The sequence below is a fragment of the Nannobrachium achirus genome (genome assembly GCF_963921795.1).
Source record: "Nannobrachium achirus genome assembly, chromosome: 12".
NCBI lineage: Eukaryota > Metazoa > Chordata > Actinopteri > Myctophiformes > Myctophidae > Nannobrachium > Nannobrachium achirus.
This window is the reverse complement of record NC_137832.1, coordinates 18,477,033-18,497,273: the sequence shown is the minus strand read 5'-3', so window position 1 is coordinate 18,497,273 and position 20,241 is coordinate 18,477,033. Positions and strand designations below refer to the sequence as shown.

Below are 20,241 nucleotides of genomic sequence, written 5' to 3'. Positions count from 1 at the left end.
TGGGCTGTCTTCCTCCATATGGGCATTCCCATATTATGAAGTCCTGTTATGGGCTTAATATTGATGACATCTCCATAAGGGATTCTGTTAGAGTGGTTCCCATGACATCACTGTGATGTCAACTGTGATGTCACAGTGATGTGTCAGGGGAACCACAGTGTCAGGCATTATAGACAGACAGACAGACAGACAGACAGACAGACAGACAGACAGACAGACAGACAGACAGACAGACAGACAGACAGACAGAGATACGGTCAAGATGTTCACAGACCGTTCACATACTAAACTGCGACCTATGGTCGCAATCATTGTTTTCAATAAATATTAAAATGATCCAGTAGTCTATATCAGATCCAGTATATCACCTACAATCCAAGATTAGAGAAAATATATTGTTTATCAGATTCTTTCCTCATGCCATTAAAGCTATATGACCTCACAACACAACCCTCCACATGTAGGCCTATCTGGTGATTATTTGAGGGGCCGTAGGACGTAATTCATTAGAAAGTGTGACTCGGGTTGCGGTTGGTTGTTTAAGTTGGACTCAAACCCCAACTTCTGTGTAGGGTCGTTCAGTGCGTGCACTCAGCACACCCGGTGCGCATGCACTGGATTTTCGAGCGACACCGCAATGCACCGAATAACGAACGACAAGATGGCACACCAGTGCGTTGAGTGCGCATTTCCGAACGCACCCAAAGGTGCCCAAAAAATATCACATCAGGGATCTCCATATATGGGGCTATATCCTATATCCTTTTGCATGAGCTGGGATGATATTGATGACATCAGGGATCTCCATATATGGGGCTATATCCTATATCCTTCTGCTGAGCTGGGTTGGTGATGTCAGAACAGCAACAACCGGTATATTGTGAAGAGTGACAGACAAAGAAGAGTGACAGAGAAGAGTGACAGATTAGATTTTGAGTGAGCTTTCATACTAAGTAGCGACTATACGGTCGCAATAATAGCCTAATAATAATAATAATAATAGGCTACACACGCACTCCAAAGCTTTAAAGTAAACAAAACAGCATTAATTTTATTGTAAATATTTAGCCTATAGCCTACATGGCTACATATGGTCTATATTTTCCTGCACTGTTTTCTTTTCTTTTTTTTCCTGACTATTACTGCATACTGTGTATATCCGTCTGTTATTCAATGTTATATGAGATGCTTAAGTGGTTTCCTGTGTAAATAAGCCAAGTGCTTTCTAGGATCTCCTTTTAGTTGACCTCATGAAACTGTACCTTTCAGTTGTTTTGAATGAAACCCATATACGCGCACGCGCGCGCGCGCACCCCCACACACACACACACACACACACACACACACACACACACACACCCATTGACAGTGGCCTAGGCTAGCAGTAGACTACTGTATATAAATGGGTCAGACTCTCAGCCCCATAGAAACCACACCTTCTTTATAGTGACTCACGCGAACGAGGGTGTGTATTTCCCTCCTCTACAGCTCTTGCCCAACTTTTCCTCTTCCCTCAAATCTCTCCACCTCCTGGACTTCTGACTCAGTCATCTGTCGAGTTATGTTGGAAGAAGAAGGGTCGTAGCGCTGGATGAGAGCGGCCACCCACCCACACAGTCCGTTTTAGTTTGGTTTTACACGAGAGAGAAAACGTACTTTCTTTTCACCTCCTTGCGAGTTTTGACACTTATTGGGACGATTGGAATACACCGGGGAATATAGGCTACAACTTTTTGTCGCCATGGGGGATGTGATATCGAGCCACCTGGACGAGGGCAAGAGGGAGATTATCACAGGTGAGGACTTTGATTTGGTTGTTTGTTTGGTGTTTGAGTGTGTGTGTGTGTGTGTGTGTGTGTGTGTGTGTGTGTGTGTGTGTGTGTGGTGCGCGCGCGCACATGTGCGTGTCGCTAACCTCAACTGTCAAGTTTCAAAACCACAGACAGACCGCCTGCAGTGGTGTAAAGTAACTAAATACATCTAGACATACTCAAGTACAATTTTCAGGTACTTTTACTTTACTGGAGTATTTCCAAATCTCAGTATTTTTACTTCTACTACTCCACAGTCTCCACTCTCCACTACATCTCAGAGGCAAATATTGTACTTTTACTCCAATATTATTTGAAAACTTGAGTTAGTAGTTACTTTGCAAAGTGTTAACCATTTCAGCCATGGCTATTTCAATGGAAACATGTGAAACAGGACATTGTGCACACTACTTTTACTTGTAACAGAGTATTTTGTATTGAAACGTACTTGAAGTAAGTAAAACATTTCAGTACTTTTTCCTCCACTGACCACCTGGTTCCATTTAAGTGACATATCACATTCACCATCTCAGTTTGTTGACAACATGAGTCAGTAGTTTATATGCCTACCAGGAATTTGCTTTAGGCATGCTGTGCGGAGTGACAGCCACGTTATTAACTCAAAATGTTATTGACAAAGTAGGCTTTAGTGCGAGTAACTACATGCAGGATCTGCAGTGCACTACACATTACAAGGGCAAAGAGACGACAGACAGATTCAGGGCCACAGACAGATTCAGGGCCAGGAGATATTATAGGGAAAGTTGACAGGTAGCTATAGTTTATGGACCATGGGCGTGTCTTTCCCACACACACACGTTCAAATAGTTCTAACGAGGTAGACTAAATAACATAAACTATTATGGTGATCTTTGGACATTGAACGTGTCATTATTATGACCATGATCAGGCTATACATATTTAGTAGCCTATTTACCTGTTTGATCTATCTGACCTTGTAGCCTACCATAAACTCTGACTGAGTCACAGGCTAAATTCCACCAGAAAGGTCTGGGGAAAGTGTGTGTGCAAGTGTGTGTGAGTGAGATGAGCTAGTGAATGCCCTCATTGCAATTCCAGTACCATTTTCCCAACCTACCATAACTAATTGAAAGAACATTCACAGCAACCACTGTTTGGCTTTGCTTCCCTGGTTGCCAAAAGTCAGGTTTTGCTAACAACACTAGACAGGCTGTCTTGACAGAGTGCACGGGGGTGGGAGTGTGAGAAGGCTTGTGAGACCAAGGACTTTGATTTGTAGCGTCATCCCTTTTCTTAATGTCTTGGCTGGTCAATTCAGAGTTGAGACACATCAGATGTGGAATTTGAGGAATGCGTGAAAAAAGCGTGCCTAGCCTGGCCTGTGTGTCTGGATGGAAACCTTCTCCAGGGCCTTGGACAACCCAGCCAGCGCCGCATAGTCTCCGCGTCTGTCTTCAAAGGAAGTGCCTGGATTTGTCATCAGACAGGACGGACACGCAAATGCACTCTCACACACATTCAATCATGTCCTATATCAGCGATATCATCAATGATGAGACAGCCATGTTATTGTTGGCTCAATGACCCAGTATCAGGGACATGCTGGGCCCCTGATTCAGCCCGGGAAAAAAAGTTGTAGAGGCCCTCATTGCGCGCTATAGAGAGATCTCTCTCTCTATAGCGCTGCTGCTACTCAAAGATTTGCCATTTCAGATCATGACAAGTGACAAGCCAGTGGGCCAATTACTGTACATGAGTTATATTTCGTCGTTGTCGGGTGGAAACCTTGTATGTCCAAAATAGTTTGTTTTGTATTTATCATTTTAAAAATGATTTAAACTAGTGAAAACAGCCGATCTACAAGCACACAACGCCTCGCACCGCGAGGCGTTGTGTGCTTGTAGATCTGCTGTTTTCACTACTTTTGTGCAACGGCCTTGTATGATGAAGCAGGGCTTTGCTTTGCGAAAAAAAAAAAAAAAAATTGAAACTTGGAGATACGAGGTTTCTGTCCGACAGTGACGATTTACTTTGTTGGCCGCCCAGACCCCAAAATGGAACGAAGGACGACGATGAATGAATGAATGAATCGGCCGTTCGGGAGTTGTCCCGCTTTTCACAATGGCCAGCACGTCCCAGCCCAGTATCACTGTGTTGCGTCACTGTCTTTGTGAGCTGGTGATGAATGGTCCTCCGACCTCCTGTCATCATACTTTCTTCGGCACTTTGTAATTGTAATCATCCACCCTGGTTTTGGTGGCAGATAACAACAACTGGATTGGATAGGGAATCCCTGAGGTTGGCCGGGTTCCAAGAAGCTGTATAACTCGTATTGTCTCCTGAGTCCTGACCGACCCCACCCTACCCCATGAGGTCATAGACTTGAGTATCTGTATTTGGGTGTGAATGTGTGTCATGTGCGATTGGGGTGGGTGGGGGCATAGATGGCCTTCCTGCCTGAAGACTTGCAAGGGTGCACGACACACGTGATTAAATGTATTATGCACATGTACACAAACCCAGTGGAACTCTCATGCATTGCAAACACATGAAGACACTTAAGTGTACACTTGCACACAGATGTATGTCTCCTATTTACACTAATGAACTAGTGCTTGACAGGTCAGTGGGTGTGTAGGTGTGGCGTGGTTGGGGGTGGCTCGACCAGTGCAGCGATACAGGAAATCTTAACGTGGATGTGTTTTTTTTTTTTTTTTTTGTATGCCTGGCTGTGGCAGAAGCAGGCTCTGTTTTAGGGGGAATTGGCTCTGGAGGGAGTGGTAGGTAGTCAACAGAGTTGGCTCTGTGTGGCCTGGCAAGGCGGGGCACTCTCACCCTACAAACACTCTGCCCTGCACAGAGATGCTCATTTCAAAAGGCACAGGCAGAGCAAACAACCATTGGTCTTTCTTGTGTGACCACACAATATGTGTATGTGCACTTGTGCAGATTGTGCACTCTTTCACTTCTTTCTCTCTCTCTCACACACACACACACACACACACACACACACACACACACACACACACAAAAACATACTGTACCTAGTACTGTGTTGTGTATGTACACATGCATTCACACCATTTTCATTTACTTGGTAAACATGTTTAGCCCTAACCAAATTTACTCTCATTTAGTCTAATAACCCCTCACTGCAGCGGCAAAGCTTACCTCTGCCTCTGCTTTTAATGGGAACATGGTCTAAATTTATGAGTCAGCCTGTGGGACCAGTCTCAGTGGAATGTTTTTGTTAAGGCGCTGTGGTGAAAAGGGGGGGGGAACAAATGTCATTCTTGTGTGGGCCTAATAAGCAGGATTCTGCTTTCCTGTCCTTGCCAAAGTTTCCCTATAACATTGTCTCATGGTCGAGCCGTGCTCAAATTGTTTAGCTTGCATGCAGTGGAGAGTGAAGTGGATTGCTGTGTGTACTCTCTGTAACGGCACTGCTGGGTGAACTAGATTTACAGTTGGGACGAAAGGCTAAGGCTGTAGCATCATTTAGGCTGAAAGCTTCCATCAGTGCTTAGTAGAGTGTGTGCGTTCCTGCCAGGGACATGCTGGGCCCCTGATTCAGCCCGGGAAAAAGAGTTGTAGAGGCCCTCATTGCGCGCTATAGAGAGAGATCTCTCTCTATAGCGCTGCTGCTACTCAAAGATTAGCCATTTCAGATCATGACAAGTAACAAGCCAGTGGGCCAATTACAGGAGTTATATTTCGTCATTGTCGGGTGGAAACCTTGTATGTCCAAAACCATTTTAAAAAGCACACAACGCCTCGCACCGCGAGGCGTTGTGTGCTTGTAGATCTGCTGTTTTCACTACTTTTGTGCAACGGCCTTGTATGATGAAGCAGTGCTTTGCTTTGCGAAAAAATGTATACATTTGAAACTTGGAGATACAAGGTTTCTGCCCAACAGTGACGATTTACTTGGTTGGCCGCCCAGCCACCAAAATGGAACGAAGGCCGACATTTTATTTTATTTTATTTCCTAATGGCCGGCCTGGACCGGCCGGGAATGAACCGGACGTTCGGGAGTTGTCTCGCTTTTCCCAATGGCCAGCACGTCCCTGGTTCCTGTGTGTGTGTGTGTGTGTGCATACACATCTGTTTGCCTGTGCCTGGCAGAGGTGGGAAGGTGCTGCCAGCGTGGGGGGAGAGTTGTATAGTAAACACACTGAGTCTGTTGTACTTGACAAATGTGAAAGAATGTGACCTGTACCCCCTCGTCTCCCCTGCTCCCTCTTTTAGCTGCAAAGCCTGCAAATGTACACAATGTAACTTGAGAGGATAGAAAGAAAAAAAAAACCTGCACACTTGTCTTTCAATGCAATTCAATTACAAAGTTTTAATGGGAATAATGTTTCGATCTGTTAGACCTTCATCAGGTTATCTTTTAGGACGGGTTATCTTTTTCTATCTCCTAATTAAAGATAACCTGGTGATGGTCTAACAGACTGAATGTCGTTAAAACATTTTTTTTCCTTCTTTATATTTTTTATCCCACGGTTTTTGCAACCCATTTTTCTCACCCGGTGACTACCTAACCTGTAGTCCTGGTTTCCGCTCTCCCCCTGCCGCACCAGGGGACATTGGGGAGCACCCGGCTGGCTAGGGGGAGGTAGTATAGAAACCAGGACTACTGCATGTTTTTGTGTGAGGGCCTGCCCAAGGAGACACGGGGAGAACATGCAAACTCACCACAGAAAGGCCCTATCGCCAACCCCACCTAGGGTGTGGGTGCTGATGACGGATGACGCGCGTTAAAACATTTTAATTGCATTTGAAGACGGGAGTTTTGTCTTTCAGCGTGGCCAAACAAGGGCCCTCGTTTGGTCTTCTCCTACACACGACACTTGTCACCTTTGTAGGTGTGCAAAATACTTGCTTTTTATTTAACTTTAGAGGAATATTGCTTTTCATTGAACAGATTTCATTGAACTAGTCCATTGAATACATTGAATAACTTTTCGTGTCCTTATTAGCTCTTAAAACTAATTGAGTTATCCATGGCTGTGCCTCACACCTTTCCACTTGAGTAACTCAATGTATCTGGGTTCAGAGAGAGTGCTGCTTTTTCAGTGTCGAGTACGTGAACACATCAATTCAGTTCAATTCAATGGAGCTTTATTGGCATGAGAAAACATATGTTTACATTGCCAAAGCAAGTGTCACAAATACAAAAAAACTGTTGAAAATGGAGAACATAATACAGTTGGAGGGGGTACAGCATTGTGTAAACAGATTTCGTGACTGATATGTCAATCCATGGTTTGTAGTCCTTAGGGTGGTTGTGTTCCAGTCTCTAGCCTTTTTTGTCTCAACAGTTCACAAATCTTGCTGTTGTGTTCGCACATTGTTGTATTTCTCCCAGTAGGTATGGGAGTTTTTCATCATCATGTTTTCAAACTCACTTGGGGTGTGTGTAATCTGTGGGAAGTATGTGTCTCTGATGTCTTGGTATAGTGGGCAGGTGGTTAGGAAGTGTAGCTCTGTTTCTACCACATTTTGTGTGCAGTGGGTGCAAGGGTCTTCCCTTGGGAGCGGGTCTGTCTGTGGCAGACCCTGTGGCCTTTCTCTATTGCAAGGCTGTATTCGCTGAGTCTGTACCTAGTCAAGTCTTTCCTAAGTTTTGGGTCATATCATATCATGTGCTACATTGTACCGTTATGTGTTAATGTGGGCACAGGCAGGCAGATGATAACAGGAAGGAGAATTTGCTGATGGGATTCCTGAGGAACTAATACCTTTCAACCCGAAAGATGAGTGAATTAAGATGACAGATATATAGAGTAACTGAAGCATCAACGGAGCCAAATATTTATGCTGGCCCTGGTACAGTTTATATTAAATCCTAAGAACAGTGTGTACTGTACTTTTATAACGGTGCGGATTCATTACAAGTAATCTCTTTTCTGTTGCTATACCAGATGGATTAAATTGCTATGCTGACTGTTTATGCTTGACTTTCCTGTGACGGCATCAATCAACCTGGAGTAGATGGTTTCTTTTCTTCGTCTTCTTTCTTTGTCTCACTTACTTTGCCCTCAAGCGGTGTCCCTTTGCTGGCGGATGAAGACTGAAAGTCTGCTGCCCGTGACATATCTAACCGGGTTACAGACAAAGAACAGCCTGGATAGGGACCGTTGTATCAACTATTGTTATGTGGATGTGGAGGCAACGTCATTGAGTGTATAGGCTAGATTTAGGGCAGGTGAGTACCATTGAAAAAATACAAATTCAGTCATTTCAGTTCAGGTTGTTGTCAGAAGTGTATAGGCTAGATTTAGGACAGGTGAGTATCATTGTAAAAATAAAATCAAACCTCGGTTCGAAGTGGAGCGGTGAATCTGAGCAGCTATACCCTGTGTGTGTTGCTAAATGCCTAAACTGTAAAATGTAAACTGTGCCTGTGAGTGAGTGGTGAGTGTGCCTGGCCTGCACAAAACAGCGCCCCTCCTTTAACTAGTGTGTTGTGTGTGGCCACTCAAGGTATTGCCAGGCTACGGACACGGCCAGCCAGCCAGCCAGCCAGCCACCCAGCCACCCAGCCACCCAGCCACGGACATACCCACGGACATACCTGTCTATTGGGAGCGCTTTCACCGCTCCAAAAATTCAGTCAAATTCAGTCATTTCAGTTCAGGTTGTTGTTGTCAGTAGTTCAGTCAGGGTTGTGTAATTGGGTGTCATGACGTTACGATAACACAGTTTGCTATTGAAATGATAATTTTCTAAGATAAAAGGGCAATGCTCCAGAATCTTTAGAGGGGTTGGCAGTGCACGCTGCAAGATGAATACCTCATGTGGGGAATAAACACAATAGACACAATAATGAAGTGCTACCCCAGCTGATTCACATAGTGTTGTGCTGCGTATGACCATGACTGTAACTGAAATGGCTTTTGTCTTCATGGATGCCAATGGCATCAGATGGTAACATGCAGAACTGTAGAACATTGGTACATAGTGCCTGAAGACCAGATAGGGCTGCCATATTTGGTTTAATTCATCCTGCAGTATAAGGAAATAAAGGAATGACAGGCATTGACAGGCATTGAATTAATGGTGGTGATGAACCAATGTTCGTTTTAACATTTTGAGCAATACTCTCTCAACACGGGCAACGAATGGCTTCGGTCCTCAGACCATGTGTTGATGATGGTCTGAGGACCGGAACATCTACTCTGTGTGTCATTTTCACCATGTCACTTTTTGCACATTTTGCATCCAAAGAGCCTGGGTTTTTCATCCTTCAGTTCAGTGTGCAAGCCCCTTCTTTTGAGCGGTGGTCACACCGTCTCCATAGCGTGGCCGTGTGTGTATCCGTCTATGTATGTGGGTCCGTATGTAGCCTAAGTACCCCTGGTGACCAGAGAGGTGCTGTTGAGTCTAGTCTGCCCTGAGCATCAACTGCAATACCAGTGGTGGCCTGAGTGACATGGATGGATGGATGGCTCTCTCTCTCACACGCAAGCAAGCACCCCCCCCCCCCCCCCCCCCCCCATATATATATATATTTTATTATTATTTATTTTTTTAATATTTTTTATTATAATTATAATTATTATTATATATTTGTTTTGCTGTTGCGCAGCCTCCACGACCACCGCTCAGTTCACACTGGTGTGATTTTTGTTTATGACCAAATGGCGTTAAAATGCATTTTATATCCATTTACCCAAATACCCATACTGTTGAGTCTTAACAAGGAGATGGAACTCTGGCTCTGTTGGTCACTTTTGCTTTGGGATGACACAGTTGACTGAGTGTTATTTAGTGTTCGTCACTTAGATGACCAACAGACCGCAGAGCTGACTGACAGTGAGGCAAAACAAAGGTCTCATTCATTACAAAACAAAATACGGCAGACAGCAGGAGATGCGTTTGCAGATGCGTAATCCTGTCCTCCTTTCATCGCAGCCTTCGTTCCATTATAGTGCACTCAAGTGAACTCAGGAACTCCACTGACCCCTCAGCTGCAGAGTTCCCTGACTAGGCAGGTTGAACAGCCAACAGACACTGAAGCGTTCACGCCAATGGCTGACTCATTATGGCGTTTCCCCAATTTATGATGTTGAATCTGATATGGAAAGTTTACGACTTGATGGTGTGAAAAGTGTTTGAAGCAATCGGGGGGGGGGGGGGGGGGGGAGGAGAGAGAAAGTCCTCTCTCATATTGTGAAGATTTGTGTTCAACCATTCAAAAGCTTGTCGTTATTGACCCTGCAGGTCTAAGTAACAAGGTACAGTACAAAGCTAGCTGCCAAACAAAGGGGATTGGCTCTTTCAACTTGCTTTTCCATAAAAATAGTACATGATGATTTGATATTTAATACAAATCTAGAACATATTGCCACATAGTGCCACTTTGTGTGTTATATATTTGTTTTTTTAACATTGACCAACATCATCAAAGCCAGCCAATTAATGTCTGGAAAATGTCTAAATGGAAAAAGCATAGTTCCACCGACATCTCCAGTCATCCTCCTCTCTCCTTTCACAGAATGGTCCAAATCCACTGAGAATTCAGCCTGATTTATACTTGTTTACGCGCCAGTGCCGAGCACCGGAAATAGCCGATCTACAAGCACACGATGCGCCCACGCGGCAACACGTTGTGTGCTTGTAGATCGGCTGTTTTCAGCACGTGACACTGGCATACAACTCAGGCTTTCCTCTGCAAGAAGCCAGCTGGCTAGCTACAGCAAGTCCTCTCTGCTGCTCTGTCTGCTATGCTATCACCAGATGTCAGTCTGTCTAGCCTGAAATATGGCGTAGCCTTAAAGTGTGTCAATGAGCTTAGCTTTTGTCAGGAAATGGTATCTTAAGCAAGACAATCTGGATCTCTCATTAATTAACCTGTCCAGACACTGGCCATCGTCTACTTTGCCAATAAATGAAGGGGGTGGCGTGACATTTACTTTGGATTATTTGGAGGTAGGGGTGGGCGATATGGAAAAATACAATATCGTGATATTTTGTGGTATCACGATACACAATCTTATCACAATTATTTTTCATGTTGGTTTTTATGGTTATTTTTCAATTTACTTAACCGGCACAACCACGTATAAGGTCATTAAAACTAAAAGAAAAAGGAGTAACGGACCATTTAGACCAGTTATCCTTTTTTTGGGAGGTCTAAATTGACCCTTAAAAGTATGTAACTCTGACAGTATACAAATGAAACCAAATGGACCCTTACGGGTCCATTTGGTTTCATTTGTATACTGTCAGAGTTAAGGGGAGACTTTGACATTTTAAAGTTTGAGAACTACTGATTTAGACCAAAATGCAGGTTTAAATTAATTCTGCCACGAATCTCTGTATTACAATTCAACAGGCTCATTCATTCATAAGGCTCCTTCATTGTATCACGATATATACAATCTCTCTGAAAAGGCATATCATGGAGACATTGTATCGTCTAAACGATATTTAATATCACCATATCGCCCACCCCTATTAGGAGGTAGGTTACGTCAGTGACCTCAGTGAAACAAAAGCAGCTCTGTGGAAGTCGCCATTGCTCTGCATTGACCTGTTGACCTCATTGACCGGTGGAGTCTTTAGGTTAGTAGCCTATGTGAGAGATGGTTTGGTGAGAGAGCTTGCTGTGGTGAGTGACTGACGCCTGACTCAGTCAGGGCAGGGGTTGAGAGTCAGGGAAAGGAGCAACATAACAGTACAGATTTGTTCCGTTGCCATGCATGTCGGGATGTTTGTTCAAGATACTTTGTGTTAGTCATTCATTGCTGTAGTGCAAACAAATGACATCAACACCATTCACACCCTTTTCTACTAAAGGGTTTGTCTGTGTGTCCATATCACATTGTAACGATACAAATTCAGTTCAGTTTGTTGTGTAGACCTACAGTGACTGTGTGTCAGTAGTTTTACCAGGTTTGTGTGATATAATCCAGAATCCTTTGATGGGTTGGCACTGCATGATGATTAAACACATGGACACAATAATGAAATGATCTGTGTGTTTGAGTCATGGCAGAACTGCATATGACCATGACCGTAACTGAAAAGGCCTTTTATCTTCACCTGACCTTCACCTGTACATTTCATCTGTATCAGTCACGTCCAGCTTGTATCTAAGCCTGATTGTGGCTACTTTTCTGAAAATGAGTTAACTCCTCACTGGGTGCAGCTAACTAAAGGGCATAAAGTTGCATTTCTTTCCGTTTGCTGCATGATTAAAACACATAGATTTGGTGTGCAAGGCTGTGCGGAATCCTCACTGCGGATCCGAAGAGGAGTCATAAAAGGAGTCGATGAGTTTTTACAGCATGCGACAAGACGCACAAATCGAACTGGGTTCGATCGGAAAAAAATTGGATGGCAAATTTGGAGCCGGTGTGGGTTCGATCGGAAAAAATTTGGATGGCAAATTTGGAGCCGGTGTGCATGAGGTCATAGAGAATCATTGTTTTCTTTAAAAAAATTGAATCATCCGTTTTTTTCTGTGCGAGAAAAAACGCGTCGTGCAAAAGGCTTAACACTCGCGTTGCTACAGTACCAGTCACTCATCACCAGGCCTGTTGTTGACATCTTTGGTTATTTTCAATTTATTTGACATCTAAGTAGAGAAAAACGATAGTGCCATAGTGTATTTAATTTCCCTCATACCATTCTCCCTTCCCCCAGGTCACGGCCAGTCTGCCTGTGCTTTTGATGGCCTAATTATATAGCCTGCCTTATGAAGAAACCCTGATCCATTTCTTTCCTCTCCCTGAATGCAAAAGCAACATTTCATAACCACAATACAAAGCAGATGGGATCAAATGGGTCATCTCTCCCCCCTCATTTTTCCCATAGAGCCCCAGATGGTGAAAGGCATATTTCATCCCTTTTACTAATTACTATAAGTATGAGCGTTATGGCCCCCAAAAACCAGTTGTTAAAATGATAAGTCACACCAGATGCTGTGTCTCTTGCGCAGTTAAAGCAGCCAAAACGTCGAAATATTTTAGCGTTTACAAATGGGAAGGCCTCGAATGTTGATCTCTGGAGTCGGGCCCCGGAAAGGGGTACTGTGGGATTTTTGAGGTGGTTGTAGTGGATTGGTCCGCAGAGCACATGTTGGGAGGATCCTGGTACAAGCAGAAGCCAAGTAGTGTTTTGGCACCAGCTGTAGATTTTTTTTTTTTTTCTCCTCCACTGGTCTGGTCCAGCTCCAGATCTCACTCTCAGATCCCGGCTCCCATAAGAGCCAGCAGATCCCATTCCCAGGGTTTTGTACCCTGGACTAGAATGTCTGGAGTCCTGTCCTCTGGGCAATGCATTTCACATAATGTGGCAGGAGGCATTGGTGTTCAGTTTATGCAAAAGTAATGATCCCACTGTTACCCCATCTAAACCATGCAGAAAATCGATTTGGTGGTTTAGAGGGAAAAAATCTAATAATTCAGCAAATACAAGATGCCTTTGATTGTAAATCAAAAACTTTAGCTGTACCGTCCATTGGACATGTAAGACAAGATGTATGAAGTCCTCCTCAGACATCTTTCTAAGATATTATGAACTCTTAAGATATTATATGAGCGTCTGATCTGGGTTTGTTTCATCCTTCAGATAGGTTCCTTTTCTCTTAAAGGGCCATTTCACCTCTGGGACAACCCACTCTTATTTTATTGTTGTTTGGAACACAATCGACACAATCCTGAGTTATTGTTATGTTTTTTGAGATATTTTAGTATTTCAGCATGTACTAGTGATGCGCTTTGCATCATATGATGCAAAACGCATCACTGATGATGCAAAATGCATCACTAGACATGCTGAAATACTAAAATATCTAAAAACACAGATTGAACACAAAAAATAACTCAGGATTGTGTCGATCATGTCCCAAACAACAATAAAATAAGATCGGGTTGTCCCAGAGGTGAAATGGCCCTTTAAGCTTTAAGCATAATTCCCACTCCATTTTCAATGTATTGTACAGTAGCAGTGATTTGCAGGTTGTGAAGGCTAACTCGGGTGATGCTAGTGATGTGGACTTGCTGATAAAAGGACCAATGTGTGTTGAACATTCTATCAAGGTTGTGTTTGACTTTCAGCGTGGAAACATTCTCGAAACAGATAAGACAGTTGTGTTGTGAGGTCACATAATGGAAGGTGAACTTCAACTTCACAGCTAAATGCTACGTATGTGACATTAAAACCATATTAACACTGGCTTGTTGATCTTGCCTCTTTTCGCTATTTATTGTTCAAGTTACAGAATAGGGCTTTAGTGGTTAACTAGGAAACAAGCCTGCTAAACAACTGCACAGTTGAGTTGGATGTACAGAATGGATTTGTTTTTGGGCTTTTTATGCCTTTATTGAATGGGACAGTAGACTGACAGGAAATGGGGGGAGAGATGGGGAGTGACATGCGGCAAAGGTCGTCCGGATCGGGAATCGAACCGGCGGCGCCGCCAGGCACCCATGCCTATGTGGCAATGCCTAAATGGTATGCCAGTGGGCGCCCGGTTTAATTACGAAATTATGAAAGTGTTCTTTGTTTTTTTTGTTTAGTGTGAAACACGCCCCTATCATTCTTTGTATTCCTGTTGGATAATTGATTCCATTAATTAAATTGACTATTGAGCATTGTTCTATCAGGGTGTAAGAAAAGCTCAATCATTTCCTCACTGGCAAACCTTTTATGCAAGTGTACACTACACACTGAATTAAAAAATAAAAATAAAATCCTACCACATTACATTTTCATCTATGAACCATAGAGCTACTGTTCTGTTGTTGCTCCTGTATTTTCCTCAAGAGTTGTTTGTTCTGCTTTGCAGCACGGACAGGGGAGGTGATGGGGGACTTTGGCCGCCAGTATGAACTCCAGTATGCCGTGGCTCTCTTCAACAAGGTGCGCTTTGACATCGAGGGAGGAGGGGGGCCGCAGCCCCAGCTGCTGCACCGCAAGGTAAAACATCCTCTTCCTTCTTGGTTGTATTATTTCGTCGCTGTCGGGCAGAAACCTTAGTTGCAACTCCATATTTCAATGTCTGTTGAGTTGACCCATTTAGGCCTAGAATTATTTAATGCTTTAGCTATTGAAAAATAGCAGATATACAAGCTCACAGCGCGGCTGCGAGCTTGTAGTTCTGCTATTTTTGAAAAAGTTGTGAAAATGTGTGCAAATCTTTGAACATATGTATTTTTAAAGCGAACATTTGTAACTCAATTTTTGCTTCTGGGTGGTCCTTGGAACTAAATATTTTGAGATGGGGGTCCGTGGCCAAATACATATCATTTTGGGGGTCCTTCAGATGAAAAGGTTTGAGAACCACTGACATAGTAGTCTCTCAAGAACAGACTAACTGAGCTCCAGTTAAGTGAAAAGGACCTTTTCTTTGACGATGGCTAGCCAGATTGCTGACATAGAAACATAGGTTTAAAAAAAAAAAAAACCTTTGAAGGATTCAAAAGACACATCAGGTCAAAATTCTAATTTTCATGATTTTTCAAAAATAGCAGATCTACAAGCTCGCAGCGCGGCACTCGGTGCTTGTATATCTGGTATTTTTCAATAGTTAAAGCATAAAATAATAATGCACTATAATATGTACCCGTTCTAAATGGGTTTAATTTAAATTCTTTATTAGGAATAACCCCTTGAGATTAGAGCCCGACCGATACCATTTTTTCCGACCGATACCGATATCCGATGTTGGAGAGTGCTAGAGCACCGATACCGATACGATACCGATGTTTTGTAAAAAAAAGAAAATTATTCATTTAAGATCATTTAATTGACAGCTCGCCCCTCGGATAAATGGTCAGATTATTGCTTTTTTTGTGCTTTTCATGTCAAACTTTAAGTTTGGTCGCAGTTATCAATTTCTATTGCTTGTTGGATAATAATACTCTTTTAATTTGGGGGTTCTGCTGTGTTTTGTCTCGTTTATGAATTAATATGTGTCTGTTATCCAAACGTAAATGCATTGCCAAGCAATTAAACAACACAAGTTCTATAGTCTATAGTCAGACATCTATATTTCTCTGTGGATTTTCACATAGGCCTACACACCTTCCTCCACCGCAACATGAAAAATCAGAGTTAGACAGTGCATGTGGTGAGTGAACGACACACGAGAGGCAGCAGCTCCAGTAGTGTTGGCTTGCATCTTGGACTATTATACTGCACTCTGCTGGATAATTCTGGTATTGCCCACACATAGGCCTATATAACTCAGGGTTTCATGCTCTATCCGCAGACACGTTACAGACAATTAACTCAGTTACTGCCAATTAAATATGCCTTCTTTGGGTTCTCCCTGCCATAAATCTCCATAGACTTCCATGTAATTTATAGTGCACAGATCATGCACGCCCATGCACAGAGCATGCACCATGTTTGTGCAGGCTGTTCACAGCTTTCAAACAAAAAAATCAGATTGGAAATCCGTTCAGGCATTCTTGAGAAAATAGCCATTATGTTTTACGTTTCATGTTATGTAAGCAAAGATGGCTGCCCTGTATGAAAGATGGGGTTGTATGGGGGGTGGAACATGCAAAATCGCGATTGAAATCATGTTTACTAGATTTAATGGGGTCAAAAAAAAAAAAAAAAAAATATCGGTATCGGTGGAATAATTCACCGATACCGATACCGATACCTCCAAAACGACCGATATATCGAATTGACCGATATATCGGTCGGGCTCTACTTGAGATGAGCCATCTCATTTCAATGGGCTCTGCAAATGAATACACGATCGTCACATAATAGTAGCGTAATTAGTCGATCTACAAGCTCACAATGTGTCCTGATGTGAGATCATGCGGAGCGTTGTGTACTTGTAGTTTGGCTATTTTCGCTAAGATAAACAAGAGCTTGTGACCAAATAACTATTTTTCCTGAAAAATAACTGTTTTTGACATAAAGTTTCCACCCGACTTTGAAGATTTGCTCTACTGCACATGCACTTTCCTTAGAATGCCTTGTGCATTATTCACCAAGACAGGATGATTGAGCATTTGAGTCAGGTTCTTTTGAAGTGAAGTATCTGAGGCAAATGCTATTTGTTCTTTCAAAATGATCAGGACATTTTTATGAACTTGCTTTTATTGGAAATATGGTTGGCGATGCTGGTTCACCAGTCCACCACTTTTATCCCAAACAAGATGTCTCAAATCCTCCAGATTTCCAGCTAGATTTCTGCTGGCTAGCCTAGTAGTGCCACCCTTCAGCCAAAATGTCCATTTGGGTGCATGGTGGATGGTCTCTTTTAGAATTCTAGACTAGAGCTTTTTTGTGGGCAATAAAAACAGTTGATTTATTAAATGGCTTACATTTATATATTTCCTTCAGGGAAGTGAAATATCGTGCCGCTGTCGTCCTTCCCCAGACGTGTAACTTACTACACTAATGTACAGTAAAAGACCCTCAAGTAATAAAACAAACTTTTTTTTTTCTTCTTCCATCTAACTTTACAACTGAAACTATTTATTTGACGTTAGGGCTTTATTTCAGTGGTAAACATCTTTTAGGTTGGGTTTCACTTTTAAACAGTCAGCCAGCCTTTAGACTATATTGACTTACTCTCTCAAACACACATGCGCGCCCGCACACACACACGCACGCACGCACGCACGCACGCACGCACGCACGCACACACACACACACACACACACACACACACACACACACACACGCACACGCACACACTAATGATCCTAATGATCCTGCACAGAGCTGTGGTAGAGACTGGAGTCTGGTCTGGCTTAATACAGGCTGTTGAGGAATGTTTCTGCTTTGCTGAAGACAACAATACTAACTGGGTGGGCGTGGGATTACAGTAAACAACCGTTTTGTGCATTTGGGCAAGATGAGAATTTCTACACTTTCAATAAAAGGGTCGACTCGTAACTACTTATTTTGTTGCTTGAAGATCAGCTACTTTTAAAGGTTTAAAAGAAAATGTATACTATCATCACACTTATGACATTTTCACCACAATATCAATATTGAGGTGTTTGGTCAAGCTTTGTCCATATCGTTTGTTTTGTCCGTACGTTTTGAAGTATCTTGATGGTTGGCATGCCTGGTTTCTTTGCAGGCCGCTCCGGAAAACAAGTCCATTTTCTCTGGAGCTCTGTTCCAGTACCTTGAGGAGAACAAGAAATGGAGGAATCGCTTCTTCTTCGTCCCAGACTCCTATAACATCAACTACTATGATAACAAATCGGTGAGAGAAGGGAAAACAAAACAAAACAAAACTGGGTTTCTGCAAAGGGATGGAAAATGGCTACATTTGCACTGTTGGAAAACTATCGATCAGTCTCTCTATAATATGTTAAGAACATGGCACGTTTTATTTATAAGCCCACTGTCATTTCTGTCATTGTGAGATTTGACATGAATTTAGTTTGCAATCAGTAACTATTGGCTGTTGAGATCATACTGAAAACGGAGAAAAAAATCGAATTAATTCCAGTAAGGTTTGGAAATATTATGGAATTTTGAACTGGAAATGATGTGTTGGAAGGCACCCTGAAAACGTGTATCCCAAAACACCCAAAGCCCTTTAAAGATTTTCCGTAGGTCCGTAGGTCCCATAACTCCACCAGTTTAGTGCATGTTGAATGTTTTATTGTCCCAATGAAGAAAACACAATGGAAGTTAAAACAACACAAGCATATTTCTTAACACAAAGACAACCTCAGTATTTATTTATTGTCTTTGTGAGGGGGAAGTCATTGCTAATCGAAGCGATGAGGTCTCTGCAGGTGAGCGCTCCACCTCCTCCGGTGAGGACAATGTTATTGTCTGCCGTGACGAGAGTGCCCATGTAAACTCTTAAACCCTATACATAAGTGATACTTAATGGGATGCCCCAGGGATCTGTCCTTGGCCCTGTTACGTTCTCCCTCTACACCAAATGTCTTCGCCCCAAAATAGCTGATCTATAAGTTCACAATGTGTTGCGATGCGTTGTAGATCGGGGCACGTCCCGTTTTGCCGACGTAGCGATAAGGCGAAATACAAGTGTACTAACAGGGTTTCTGGTAGTACCGATTATGCTGTCCAGAGCGACGCAGCCTACTTGGAAAATACACGTGTGCCTTTCCAAACATCATGTTATTATGATGTTTGCAACAAAGCACTGTAAATATATTTTATTTCGTTTAGTTAGCCTGCTAACATTACAACAGCACTGGTGTCGGGTTGGTCATTTCTGCTAATGTGTTGCACGCGGTCTATCGGAATGCAGTCATAACTATGAATGCATGAATGGGATGAAACGCGATGCAGGTGAGCAATCCATGACAATGGACACACTTTTCACACATAAGCCTGGAAATTTGCTTTTCGCCTTATCGGCACGGCAGAAAAGCCTGAATGGAAATTTGCATGTCGCCCTATCAGTACGGTAGGAGACCCCTGTTAGTACACTTCGCCTTATCGCTACGTCGGAAAAACGGGATTTCCCCTGTAGATTGTCTATTTTCGCTGAATGTTTTCCTGTTATGGCATGTCCATTATAGGGACACTAGGATTCAAGTGGTCAATCACTTTCAACCTGGCGTCCCTAGTTTTGGCATGTCCGTATAGGTGACAATCGTCCAAACTATCGAAAACAGCAGATCATCTATGAAGCTTGTAAGATGAAGTTTGAAGGGGATAAGTGGTTAATACTATTCTGCAGAGTGACCCATGCACTTTTTCTTTCATTAACCCGCCCCCTCATTTGAGCATAAGTACAACTTCCAGCACAGTCTGTTTTAGATTATGTTTGTGTGTGATTCATTGTCGTCTCCTTTTGTCTGCTCTGCTGTTTTGCTCCTGGTCTTTTGGCTACCAGTCCCACGACAGAGGGCTACACCCCAAAGGAACCATTAACTGTGCTGGCTACAAAGTCCTGACGTCCATGGAGCAGTACATGGACCTGATCAGCAACAGTCTGCCTGGTGAGGAAGCCAACAATGCAATTGATTGATTGATTGAAGAATTTATTAGAAGATTGCAATAGAAACAAGTACAGTTTCGTGACGGTACAAATCACTGGTACAAGGTCAACTAAAAGGAGATCCTAGAAAGCTGAGGCTTATTTCCACAGGAACCACACTTTAAGTATCTCATATAACATTGAAAGACAGACGGATAGAACATAGTACTTTACCTAGGATAATATCAAATTCAAAAGCAAAAAAAGCATAACATCAAATATAAAGGTAGAAAAAAAGGGGTGGGGGGGAGCATGGGGGCTTAGTCTATTTACAAGTCACGGGTAGCAGCTGCCTGAAGGTGACTTTTCATACCGTATACCGCAATGTATCGTAAAATAAATTGTATTTTCTGTGAGCGACACCATCATTAGATGAGATGATGATGAGAGATACTTTATTAATCCCTGAAGGGAAATTGAGGCTTTACAGCAGCATAATGTGATCAAATGAATACACAGATACACGACACAGATGGGCATAATCAC

At 42.8% G+C, this 20,241-nt stretch overlaps 1 protein-coding gene across 1 annotated transcript in view; it reads left to right on the top strand.

The window, feature by feature from the left end:
- The first annotated feature begins 1,571 nt into the window (after positions 1–1,571).
- The window catches only part of niban2b (niban apoptosis regulator 2b), a 46,498-nt gene continuing 27,828 nt past the window's right edge, over positions 1,572–20,241 (top strand). Inside the window, exons 1-4 of the mRNA XM_080739479.1 lie at positions 1,572–1,796; positions 14,596–14,726; positions 17,866–17,994; positions 19,612–19,717. Coding sequence (XP_080595605.1) covers positions 1,742–1,796; positions 14,596–14,726; positions 17,866–17,994; positions 19,612–19,717 — 421 coding nt within the window. The 5' untranslated portion in view covers positions 1,572–1,741. The remainder of the gene's footprint in view (positions 1,797–14,595; positions 14,727–17,865; positions 17,995–19,611; positions 19,718–20,241) is intronic.